The 12,643-nt window shown below is 43.7% G+C and overlaps 1 protein-coding gene across 2 annotated transcripts in view; it reads left to right on the top strand.

The window, feature by feature from the left end:
* The first annotated feature begins 8,710 nt into the window (after positions 1-8,710).
* Positions 8,711-12,643, top strand: part of man1a2 (mannosidase, alpha, class 1A, member 2) — a 155,614-nt gene continuing 151,681 nt past the window's right edge. Inside the window, exons 1-3 of one of the 2 annotated variants that reach the window (XM_071907625.2) lie at positions 8,711-8,909; positions 9,738-9,790; positions 10,615-11,132. In XM_071907625.2, the coding sequence (XP_071763726.1) occupies positions 10,819-11,132 (314 nt within the window). In that variant the 5' untranslated portion in view covers positions 8,711-8,909; positions 9,738-9,790; positions 10,615-10,818. Of the gene's footprint in view, positions 9,083-9,737; positions 9,791-10,614; positions 11,133-12,643 lie in introns of both variants that reach the window. The other variant, XM_078286008.1, reaches the window with a different exon arrangement.

The following is a 12,643-nucleotide window of genomic DNA, read 5'->3' as shown; positions in this document are numbered from 1 at the left end:
TTAAAGATGATGGAGTGGTTCAAAACCTGCCTTTATTATTGATCTCTTCCTTTCCTTGCTCCCTCCCTTTCTTCTCTTCCTCCCTCTACCTCTCTCTCTCTCTCTCTCCCTCTCACACACACGAGCCCTTTTACTTTCAGCAGACTGAAATACATCCAACAGGAACCGAGCCGTTTGACACACACACACACACACACACACACACACACACACACACGCTGAACTGAACGATGAAAACGCATTGCAAGTGGCAGGACGCTCGCCGTGGCTGTGAGAAAGGGAGAGTGCGTCTCCCCGGATTACAAAGTGAACCCGAGAGAGGAGGACTCATGCCAGACCTCATAAACCTCCTTCACCCACCATTGAGCTCTCAAGTAATGTACCTTGTAATTGAGAGAACCAACGATCATAATACAATATTGTCTCACAGACGAGGGACATTGTTCCCTTTCTGTCACCTATCACCTATGTTTTTAATCATATGTTGGATCTTTTTCATCAGCTGATGCTTTTATCCAGAGGGTGCAACAGTAGAAAAAAGCCTAAATTCATTGTTCACCAACATAACAGGCAACCAAACGGAGTACAAGGGTCAAAGGCACACTGATAATAGATGTAATGAAATATTCCTGCGACCCTACAAAGGTATGAGAAAGTCGAAAAAGGAGGAAATTATTTTTTGGGCTTTTGTCTCCTGTGAGTGAACTGAACTGAGGTGTGACTTATCGCCTCTCCATTTCTCATCCATCCTGTGTGAGAGGGTGATGACTCCCTCTTTTTTCCCTCTCTTTGTTCAGGGTTTAGGCAGAGTTCATTTGCAAACACAAATGACAAAAACTGAAAAATGAGAGAAGAAATACAAACCGTCAGAGTGAGACCAAAAAAATAAAATAAAACTGGGGCGGGGGCTTGTAAAAACACCTCACACCTCACCTCAAAAGGAAAAAAAGATAAAATAAACCTACCACAGCATCATGACACCTCAAATCCAGTGTTGTGACAGCACCTGACATCCCGCTCCGAGAGACACTTTATCTCTGGGCTCCAAGAGAGGAGCAGTGGCTTCCATCATTGTCGTGGAGGCAGGACACACACACACACACACACACACACACACGCACTGTACAGCGAAGGTCACTTGAAATGCACACCGGGGACGGCCGTTTGAGGAATATGAACGCAATGTAACAGAATTCCCTGTCAGAGAATCCATCCATGTTGAATTGTGAATAATTCAGCTTGATTCGTTAAAATTAGTGTGGTGTCAATAATTCATGGCCGTCACAGAATCTAGTTTCCAGAACAAGTGGCGTGACAGAGGAGTCAAACACCCCGTACAAGGCTTGGTTACCCAAAAGCATTGAAGCCCAATGGAGAAAGGTTTCCCTAGAAACACGACTGTTTCTATTGCAGAGATGGCCCTCAATACAATGCTTATATACAGAGGTGGGGACTCAAGTCACATGACTTGGACTCGAGTCACAATTTTAATTGCTTGAGACTTGATGCATGAAGAGAAGACTTGAGACTGGATTTTGGTTCTGGTGACTCGGGACTTGACTTGAGGACTTGAAAAGGTTTCTAAAGTCTTGACTTGAGATCTTGTGTTTGTGTAAATGACTTAGATTGAAAGTGATGAGATTTGTTTCACCAGACGAAATTGAATTTGAAATCTGAATTTGTATGGAATGATTGAATTTATTGAAGTTGAAACTGATTATAGAAATCACTATAGAATCACAAAAAAGTCATGATGCTCTTACCTGACTGACTTAGGACTCGAACAAAGTTGACTTGGTCTCATCAATCTGAAAAACATCAGGTTTTGTAACTCTGACTGAGAAAACCACACACTCCCACTGTATTGCTTGTCTGTGTGTGTGTGTGTGTGTGTGTGTGTGTGTGTGTGTGTGTGCATGGGCGTGTGATAAATAGAGACTCAGCGACTGCAGGTCATTCAGGTTGAACACTGTGTAACCTGATTATAGACATGGAGGCTAGGCCACAGCCAGCACGCTAATGTACTTACTGGACTCTAAATGGTGCCTTACCAGCTCCCACTGGAAAGCAGTGCAGTTGGTAAAACAATGAACCTTTGGCATTTAACCCAATAAGGCCTATTGGTTTGGAGCGACTGTTCTCTAACTGGACACAGTAGGCTTTTGTTTTAAAATGAGATATCCACCATTTAAAAAAAAATTCAGCTACTCATAAAATCTTTTTAAAGGATGGCACACAGGGGGAGCGAGTACCAAAATATCCTACTTCAGTAGAAGTACTCTTTAACTTTGCTAAAAGCTTTGTTCAATGACAATTGTCCTAAGAAACGTCCTAAGAAGTCATTTGGGTGAAAAATGTTCCCCCCTCGCTCTTCACACCCTCTGTCTCGCATTTTTCACAATCACACAGTAGGTGGAGAGAAGCACAAGCTGTTACTCTTTAAGTAGAAGTAAAATAACTGGTGTGAAAATCTAATTAAGGAAAAGCAAAAAGTAGCTACTTGCGAAAACTGTAGCTACCTATATTGCTACACATGCAATGCAAAAAGGAGATTTCAATACGTGGTATTGTACATTTTGAATGTTCTCAAAATTATATTCTGAAGTTCATGTCATTATTCAATCTGTGATGGAAAAAAAACAAAAATGCCCTACAACATTTCTTATTTTAGCTACCTAACTAGCTAGCAAAGCTAGTGAACTAGCTAGATAACAACCAGGCTAACACACAAACCAATACTAGCCAGATAGATGGCTTTTTGACTAATGTTAACTAAGTTAATAATAATAAACTTAATGTTTTCTCCACATGCTTGTGCAGGTTTGATACAGATGTAATTAGCCACTGTGCTGCAATACCTATGGAGAGCCTACAAAAAGTACATAGTCAAAGCATACTTAAAAAAAAAGTAAAATCACTGACTACAAAAAATACTGAAAAAATACAAGTACACAAAAAGCTATGCTACTCAACCACAGTAGCAAGAGTAATAGTTTGTTGCTTCCACCTTACATGAACATGAACCTTGTTGCAAACTGGATCCTCTGCATTGTAGTGATTCTGAATGATGATCTTACGGGTGAGGATTTGTTTTCAAAATGAATATATATCGTTTTCCAATACAACTCTTCACATACAGTCGTGCAGCAGAAATGATTGATCACAGTCGCAGTGGTGCAACAGAACAGGATGCTCATACAGCTGCAGAGTCACAGCACACCGACACACCAACACCTGCTTTATGGGACTGAAAAATAAAGTGGATAGTCGTGATGTGGGGTGGGGTGGGAGGACTAAATGTGTAGGTGCATGGATTTAGATCAATATAGAGAGATCGATAGACAGATAAATACATACATAGCTTGATAGATAGACATACATAGCAAGACAAAAAGAGAATGTGTACTGAGTCTTAGAGAAGGATTCAAGGACTATGGCGGACTATTTTTCCATACTGATGAGACCAGATGCTGAAATGTAGCTGTAATCCGTACCCAAAATGTTTTGTGAGACTGGAAAACAACTTTATGACGCTATATTCTCCTTTATCTATAACTTTTTAGAAGAAGGTGAGGGGAAATAACGCTTTATCGCACCCAACATTAAAAAAATCTATTGAAATCGACCGCTGCCAGAGATACAGCAGAGCACAGTGCATGTGGGCCTACTGTATGTCTGCTTGCTTAGGACTGAATACTGCCGGTGTCTTCTGTCTCCTCTGTGTCACCTCACCGTTCCCCTCGCAGCCTTAATACTGTCTCAATAAAAAAATGATAAGTCGACGAGGCCAGACAGCCCGCTCTTTTAGAGAAAAATGAAACCTTGCTGCCAGAGAACCTGAGCTGAAACATGAGCTGAGAGTCCACACTCTCACCGCGCCTGCATCACGGCTATTTTAATTAATTCTATTTCCTTTACTTGTTATCTATTCATTTTGTTGTTTTGCTACAATTCCGCTCCATGCTGAGTTTTGATGTAATTTGATTTCTCTTGCCGAATTCACCTGTATCTCCGCCTGTCATCTTAATTTTCTCTCTTTTTCTATTTTGGGGTGAGTCGTTTCTGTAAGCCCCTTGGGGTTTCTCTGTCTCATCTCATCTGCACAGATTGTATTTGAAGAGTTTCATTCCAAAATGAGATATCTATCAACTGAAAAATAGGACACCGACTCTGACAAAATGATTGCTGGCATGAAAGTAAAACTCATTGTTGAACGTTATTAAAGTTATTAGCTGTCTGGAGCCCTGTGCTTATGAAATATCAACATTACAGAGGATGTAATTACCTGTTGTGTTTTTTTTTAAGTCTTCTTTTCAAAGTGGGTACAACTTGGAACTTGGAACAATTGGAATGAAACCTTTCATTTCTTCTCTCTTTTTCAGTATTGTATTTGCAAATAAACTAAACCTAAACCTACAATGATAATTATTCAGAGAGGTGGGATGGGATAATTTATTCTGCAGAGAATACAAGATGGGAACACCATCTGCCAATACCAGTCAGTGATCGTTAGTCGGATAGCTGGGCATGCATACAGTATTGTACGGAGAAGAAGAGGTGGACACTTTCCCTGCACCTGTATCTACCCTCGACTCCACCGCTGCTCTCCGGCCATGTTTACAGAGCCTTGTTTATCCACTTCACCTACCCATCATGCCGCATTCTCTTTGGGGACTCATGATCGCTGTTCTTGGCGGCGTGGGAAGGCGCCGCGACGGCCCATTAACTGGAATGTCAGATATGAAGTGTGTGTCGTTGGCCCCCTTCCTCGTACAATATGCAGTTATCACCACTAGAGCGTGGGATTGACACTTCACACACACACACACACACACACATTTCTGCTACACACACACACACACACCTCCTCCTACTACACACACGCAGGCACGTAGACACACCACGCTCTGCCAGAGCCAGGGGTCATGGTTGACCTTGCCCAAGCGTGGGGCGGGGGCGCAGGTTCCCTTGGGTGCCACAGTGCGGCACATCGTTCACTGGGTTGCAGCCGTCATATTTCACCCCTCCGTGCCGTCTCGCAGCGAGCTGAAGGACAGACGCTATTTCATTGTGTTTACCAGGCAGCTGGAATACAGCGTCTCATTTCAGCCACGCCAAGGCCTCGTCTCTCAGCGCGCCGTAATCTCTCTCCTTCTCGTAAACACTTCTCTCGCTCCTTTGTTTATTTCCTACTTATTCTTTTTCCTTGCCGTACAGGGTGTGGAATGAGTGCTTTGTCTTTGCAGCGTTGTTCTTAGTGGGTGTGAAATGTATGATAAATCCTCCCCAAGTCCTGCAATCCATCCCTCTCTGACAATGATAATCAAAGATGCATTGAAGCAAAGGACATCCCCCCCCCCCCTTCTCTGCAACTTGGCTGTGGTTTGGAAACCGTCAGCCCTTTTGTGTGTGCTCAGCTCTTTTGTTTTTGTGTGTCTTTTTGCACCCACACTGGCGCTGGCGTCAAACGCCGAGCGGAGAGTGTGACTCACAGTGATGCGTCTCCAAAGAGGACTTCACAGTGATTACGGCGCGCTCTGCACCGCGGCACTGCCACTAATTCACTCACGGAGGGGGTGTCCTGTAAATCAGCCGGCCCGGTGGCCCTGTTGTTGCTGCGGAAAGCGAGGCCGGAGCCGGCGGCAGCTCAAGGACCCGCTGATGGACAGAGCGGAGCTGGCTGTCCACCACACTCAGCAAAATGTTGGGACTGTCTTTATGGGTGGACTTTATACACGGATAGATTAGCTGTCAGAGAAACGCTCACTTTGGTCCCGTGGGCTGACAGTGTCACACAATGCAACCTAACTGCCACCAAAGCTGCGCTTCAGTATGGAGCGATCACAGTGAAAAACAAAAAGATGAGAAATACAATCCTGCTTTTCAAACGGTGTGATTGATGTGTGTGTTTGATAGATAGATAGATAGATAGATAGATAGCAGGGATGGGACGATATGCTTATCTCACGATACAATACGATACGTGGGGTTCACGACTCAATACAACCACAATACGATGTAATAAATAAAAATTCAATGACAACAAAGTCTGACTGTGCAGAATTATGTTTATTTCTGAGCCACAAATCTTTCTAGTAACGGCTTTGGCTTGCTAGAATGTAAACAACAATTTCAAAATGTCATTACAAAGTGCAAATAATATAATTTGGATGGAGAGCTTGAGAAATTGTGATGGTCAAGCGTCTCATTTGTGATTACTACAGCAGAATAACATGAAGCTAATGTCACCATTCATTTTTCTGCCCCACGATACGTACTGTCACATTTTTGTATTGAATTTCGATATATTGTCCCATCTCTAATAGATAGGAATGGGACAATATAGATAGATAGATAGATAGATAGATATATGGACTGCACATATTTCATATTTTTTGGTATATTCTCATACCATATATTTTTCGTAATTTTCTCTCCATCTAACTAAGTTCTAGTGCTACTATTGCTGCTTTTGCTTTTTTCCTCTTGATGCTGTACTCCACACATGTTCTAGTGTTGAAATTGTGGGTTGTGTTTGTATATATGACTCTCTTCTGCTCTATTCTTGTTTATATTCTATCTTTACTTTGCTGTTTCCTGATACTATTTTGCTGGTGCAACGGCCCAATTTCCCCATCGATAGATAGACAGACAGACCGGCAGATAGATAGATGGATAGACTGAAGCTCGCCGCTCCCAGACTCTACACAGTGGCTTTAGAAGCAAGCATTTGAAAGAATCATGGTCACCTTTGTCGGTGGCGTGTGTTTGAGAGTTTGTGGTTCAGCCGGGTCAGTGGCCCTCGACCAAGTCACGCCACAAGAAAGCCAGCTATTCAGCAGCAGGAGAAGTGTCAGAGCTGAGGTTTCTAACAAATTACACCCTTCACTTGAGGAGAAGACGAGTGAGCTCTTGGCCCAGAGTGTGTTCTTGGCCAGGGAGAAGGGAGGACTGCTCTGAGAGCAAAAAGAAACGCTCCTGAAAGCAAAGTGACACCTGTCTCATATTCAGCAGTGTCTTTCCACTGAAAGAGAAGACAGAGCGCTCGTTGTCAAGGCCAAAAAAGGAAAGAAAGCTCTGAGCGTAAGCCAGGGGACTAATATGATAAACTGTGTCCTTCCTGGCAACAGAACTCACGCTGCATTTGATAAAGGAGAGTGCATTTGATAAGATTATTCAATTTTGTGCCGTGTCCATTTATGATGTATAGGTCCAGGCGGTGTAGTGAATAGAGCAGTATGCTGCTGTGTGTAGGTGCCAAAACATGACTAAGGCCTCAGCTGAATTTCTCTGCTTTTTGACAGTTTTGACACGCTGCAGTTTATTTCCCAAGACAGGTCCCTGATGTCTTATGTTCTTTTTTAGTCATTCTGGCTGTTTGTTTGATTTTATGCGCTTTTTCTTTATATTCTAAGAAGTGTTTATATTGCTTAACCATTGCCTCTTAAGCAAATTGCTCCTCAGGGATAATAAACATAATCTAAATTTCTTTGCAGATTGTTTTAGGAGTACAGTTTTAGGACACAGGAGAGGCAGAATGCAGGCTATTGTAAGATGCCTTTTTCAGTGTTATCCTCCCTATAATGACGCTTTAGTTGGTCTCTAACAACATGACAGACTGCCAGGGATGGGAAATATTAATACTTAGCCTATATGGTTATGAAAATAAAGCATCAGCTAATGTTGTAATGTTTTCTGAGAGCGACTACTGCCTTTGTGAATCAGACATAATATATCTCAAGCTGTCAGAGAGCAATACCTGATATTGCTGCATCTGATTGTTTGTCCGTCTATGATGTGCAATGTCTCAGACACCACTGATCAGATTTTGACAGAAATTATAGTGATTGGTCCAAGGGGAGCGCTACAATTACAGGACAAAAGAAGGTGGAATATTTGTCACTGATTGGCTGTGAGGGGGAGTGCATCATTTGTGGTGGATGACACATTTACTGTTACCTTGTTGAATACAGTATCACCTAGCCTGTCTGAAGGGCCCCCTCTTGCTTCGGCCCCCTGAAAGTCCCCCACCCCAACCCACTAGTGGTGCCCCTGGGTATGCCCCTTTTTACACATCATCTACATTTTATTCAGGCTTCACTAAATTGGTAGACCGTCTATAACTTGTAGGCTATGGGCCCTTTTGTCCCCCATGATGAAATCAGGGGAGGGACTACAGTAACGGACGCCACTGATCAGATTTGGATGACGCTTCAGAGAATGATGCATGCATTTTCTTATTCATACTGATTGACATAAGAGGGGCACTACAACTAATGTTTACTTGTTGGATTTTGCCATAACTTGAGGGATCGATGGGATGATGCATCTCACCACTGTTCTCACATTTTCAAAATTACACTGATCAGCCCAAGGGGGGGCGCACTGGATCATTTGTTTGCTCATCCATGTTTCATGTGCAACATCTCCAGTTTTGACAAAACTTGGGGAAATGATGCAACTCACCGCTGCATTCCAGCATTCAAAATTACACTGCTTGGAAGGTGGCATATTTGTTACTTAATGGCACAGACGGGGACGTCGTCATTAGTGGGGGATGACATGTTTACAATCTACATTTTATTTACACGCCACGAAATTGTCAGACGGTCCCTAACTTGAGCAGGCTGGGTAGTTGATGCTGGATCCCCGAGCAGCAGCAGCAGCAGCAGCCGCTCAGTCAGTCCGTCGCTGCAGTCCAACAGAGCGGCCAGCCATCAACATCCCCAGCGTCCACGGAGCTGTAACGCTATGTAGCCTTGAACTGGTGGTGAACGGGTAAACTGAAGCTGGTTATGACAGTGTAACGTTACATTCGTGGACATGAGGACATCTGCTACAGCGTCTGTTTCGAAAAGGCGGACTAGGAATCCTGTCTGGCATCGATTTTCACCGAGCAAATGAGAGAGGTGGTGATGCAGCACAGCGGCGTCTAACACAAGAGACCGCCTCTGTCGGTAGATAACCAGCTAGCTAGCGTTAGCAACGTAGCCAAATAGCTAGCAACCCTAACGTCAGCTAAAGCGGGCAGCGGGCTACGAAAGCGCAGACTTTACCACCCCCGGGCCGGCTGAAAATGTCAGTGAGTCCAAACGCTTTCATCGGAATACCTTGCATTTTAACCCTTGGCTTTTCTAGAGCTTAGCCTGGCAGTTTATGCTCCGTTGTTCGCTTTGCTGCTAGCCAACGTTAGCTGAATAGCCGCTCGTTCGCTTGCTAGCAAACGTTAACATTGGCTAATCGTCTCACACAGGCTCCCAGTGTCGGAGAGAATGAACTTGGTATTCTGTGTGGAGACGCCGAGACATCATAGCTTCACACAGGCCCGATGGAAGACAGCTGAACAAAATAAATAGGCCTAGGTTAACTCACGTTTCTGTAAAATTAGCTGGCTATATCATATCTATCGGGCATTTCGATGACCGCTTATGTTAGTATTTTTTAGCGTCCGATGCAGCGTTCGCTTGCTTTCCATCCATTTTTCACAATATAGGTTAACACGTTGAGCAGTTGTTGAAGGGAACCAAACATTGATTTGCTCCATGTCTTTTTCCTACATTTATGGTCACGGAGGAATTAAGCTTGTGCCTCTAATAGCATGACAGCTAGTGAGCTACTTGCTAGAATTATTTGCTTCAGAGGTAATATAGCAAAGGAAACGTGCATGCAGTGTGTTTAGCTTGCATGTCCTGTCCAGCTTGCAAAGGTTGCCATACAACTGTGATTTGTCATTCCAGTCGACTCCGATCCAGTCTCAAAGATGGAACTGAATGACAAGAGGATTTGCTCGGTATGTGGGCTCATCTCGCTCCACCTCTCTGCTGTCATTTCCCCTCACAGTTAATAAAATATGTCCAATTTCTTCAGCACTGACAAAGGCTAAAACGGTAAAATAGAAAGCTTAGTCAGTGGATATCTGTGTTCATTCTTCACTGCAAGTCGTGTTAGAGATGCCATTACGCGCAACGGCAGGTGTTTGGTGATGTAGGCTCTCAGATATTGCACAGCCACTGATACCTTAAGCCTTTGGAAAATATGTTTAAATTTTTTCTCATGGCCAACGGTTTGTGTGTGTGTGTGTGTGTGTGAGAGAGAGAGAGAGAGAGAGTCTGAGGTATTAACTTCTGAGATGACATGTTGTAAAATTCACTGCAGCACGAAGACAGAGCATTGTTTATTACTCTTATATCTCAGCTATCACCTGATATATGATAAAGCTTTCTGACTTGGCACCATGTGATTAATCGTAACTCAGCGCCTTTATACTCAATAGAAGCCTGTCAGAGAGTGGTTACCAATGGTTACAAGGGACATGCTGCCATGTTGGAGAATTGACAACAAAAGGAAAGATTGTAAAGGATATCAGCTCTTTTTCCCTGGCAAAACAAAGATAATACCTAGTTTCTGTGTGGAGGTAAGGTGTTTTAATGAAGGGGGGAAAAGATCAGGGAAGAAAAGGCGATAATGTCACAACCCTTTACTTTTCTTGTCACTCCTCCAAAATGGTGGTGTGACCCGGTAACCACTCTCCAAACTGGGTCCTATAACTCAGTGTGTAAACTCAACAACCCCAGTGTTTGATCCCAACTCAGTGCCTGTTGCGTCCTTTTTCAGAATCGACATGACCATTTTCCTGGCGACCAGTCACTCCTTCACTGAGGGACCTCAGCCCGGCTCGGTTTCTGGACTCACCGTTGCGGGGATGAGATAATAGAGTAACTTGGCCGGTGCATGCTGCTACAAGAAGGCCCGTGGCACTTGTAAACCCAGCCCGCCCCCCGCCCCTCCCCAACCCGAGTTCGTTTCAACGGTCAAACCATGACGACGCCGGCTCTCCTGCCGCTCTCGGGCCGCAGGATACCCACTCTGTCGCCGGGCGCCTCCTCCTTCCCGCACCACAGAGCCACGTTGAGGCTCTCCGAGAAGTTCATCCTTCTCCTCATTCTCAGTGCCTTCATCACCTTATGCTTCGGAGCCTTCTTCTTCCTCCCGGACAATTCCAAGCACAAGCGCTTCGACCTGGGCTTGGAGGACGTGCTCATCCCCCACATCGAATCGCCCAAAGGGGGGAAGCATGCCGCTGGACAGGTGGTCATACATGGACAGGGAGGACACGATGAGCACAGACACAGGTAAGGACAAACAGCAGAAATGGGATATTTGATTTATTTATTTTGGTGAATTTTAGGTGTTTGACACAAATGGCTGTTCACATCTTAAAAAGAGTCTTGTTTTCTTTCCCCCCTGCTATTTTCTGTTTTTTTCCCCCCACTCATATCTCACATTCAGCTCACATCCTTGAAACAGAGACAAATATTGGAATGTGTAATTTTGATGGGTGGGAGGTGGGTGTTGACACATTTAATTACTCAGTAATGAATACATTACACAAGAAACCCATGCAACAGGAATACCTTTTATATATTTGGAATGATTACAAGCCTTTTTTTGATTTATTACATAAGTTCACGTGCAGCATCACACGCAGATATTCCTCTTAGGCCCTGAAAGCAGGTTTTCTGTCACTCATAACGTCCTCAGCAGCCAGTTGTTAAACACCCATGGGTGTGGCAGGGTTTGTAGAGTGACGGTAAAACCCGCCCTGAACCTTTGGGTGCACGTCGACACAGTGGTTCCTTCTTCCTTCCTCCCTCTCCTTTCTTGCAGCTGGCGTTGCTCTTAAGATTCTCACACCTTGTGTCTCCATCGGGTGTAATTGTTTGTTGTGTTGTTGTTGTATAGCAGAAATTCTATCACCTTAGCCACGGTGTTCCTTGCTGTCCCACGGGTAGACATGGTTGAACTTGATGAACTGGAACACAGATGCCATTTCAAAAGCTTTTGCAAATGCTTAAACAGGCTGGGAAATCACGGTCAGCCATGAGCCAAATGCTGGTAAATTTTGGCTGTGGCTGCCACGTTTGTCTGCTATACCAGCCGCTTTGGCGGGTATCCAGCCGTTGTCTTGAGGTTCTTTTTTCCACTCTAAAATCTAAATCATATTTGGCTAGTGAAAGTGGCTGGTGTAATTTGGAATCCACTCGCTACTGTGGCTGGTGGACAAAAAATTAGTTTCCTGCCCTGCGGCCAAATGTAATTCTCCACTGACTGAAATTACTTAAAGGGGAATGTTACCCTATTAACAATTCAGAAGTTGTTTTTAATGACCTAAGCCAGCCAGTCACTACTGACTGTTAGTGCAACTCTCACAAAGCTAGAAAGCAAGGAAATAAACGTAATTTTGTGATGCTATACTAATTAACAATGTGAAGGTACTGCTCCATAGACAATAAATGGGAGAGTGATGTTTGGGGCTTGTGCAGATTTTTTCTGAACAGTGGAGCTCTAAAATACATGGTTATGCCCAAAATAAAAACATAGGCTACATTTCTAGAGTTTTCTCTTTAAGAGAATGGTATTTATGTAGATTTCAAAAATCCTAAATAATTGCATTTTGAAATAATTTTGTAGTGCAACAAAATGTGTCAACAGGTGAACAAAATTTGAAGCATGGTGGTAGTAGAGCAATCACTTCCTAAATGGAAAGTCTTGATACCTCGATCCATAAAAAACCTATCTGGGTTACTTCCACCGCCGCCCTTTCCATTCTCATTAGAGCTGGTCATTTGTGTAACATACAGAG

This window comes from Centroberyx gerrardi, chromosome 10 (assembly GCF_048128805.1).
Source record: "Centroberyx gerrardi isolate f3 chromosome 10, fCenGer3.hap1.cur.20231027, whole genome shotgun sequence".
Taxonomy (NCBI): Eukaryota; Metazoa; Chordata; class Actinopteri; order Beryciformes; family Berycidae; genus Centroberyx; species Centroberyx gerrardi.
This window is presented reverse-complemented; position numbering and strand designations above follow the sequence as displayed.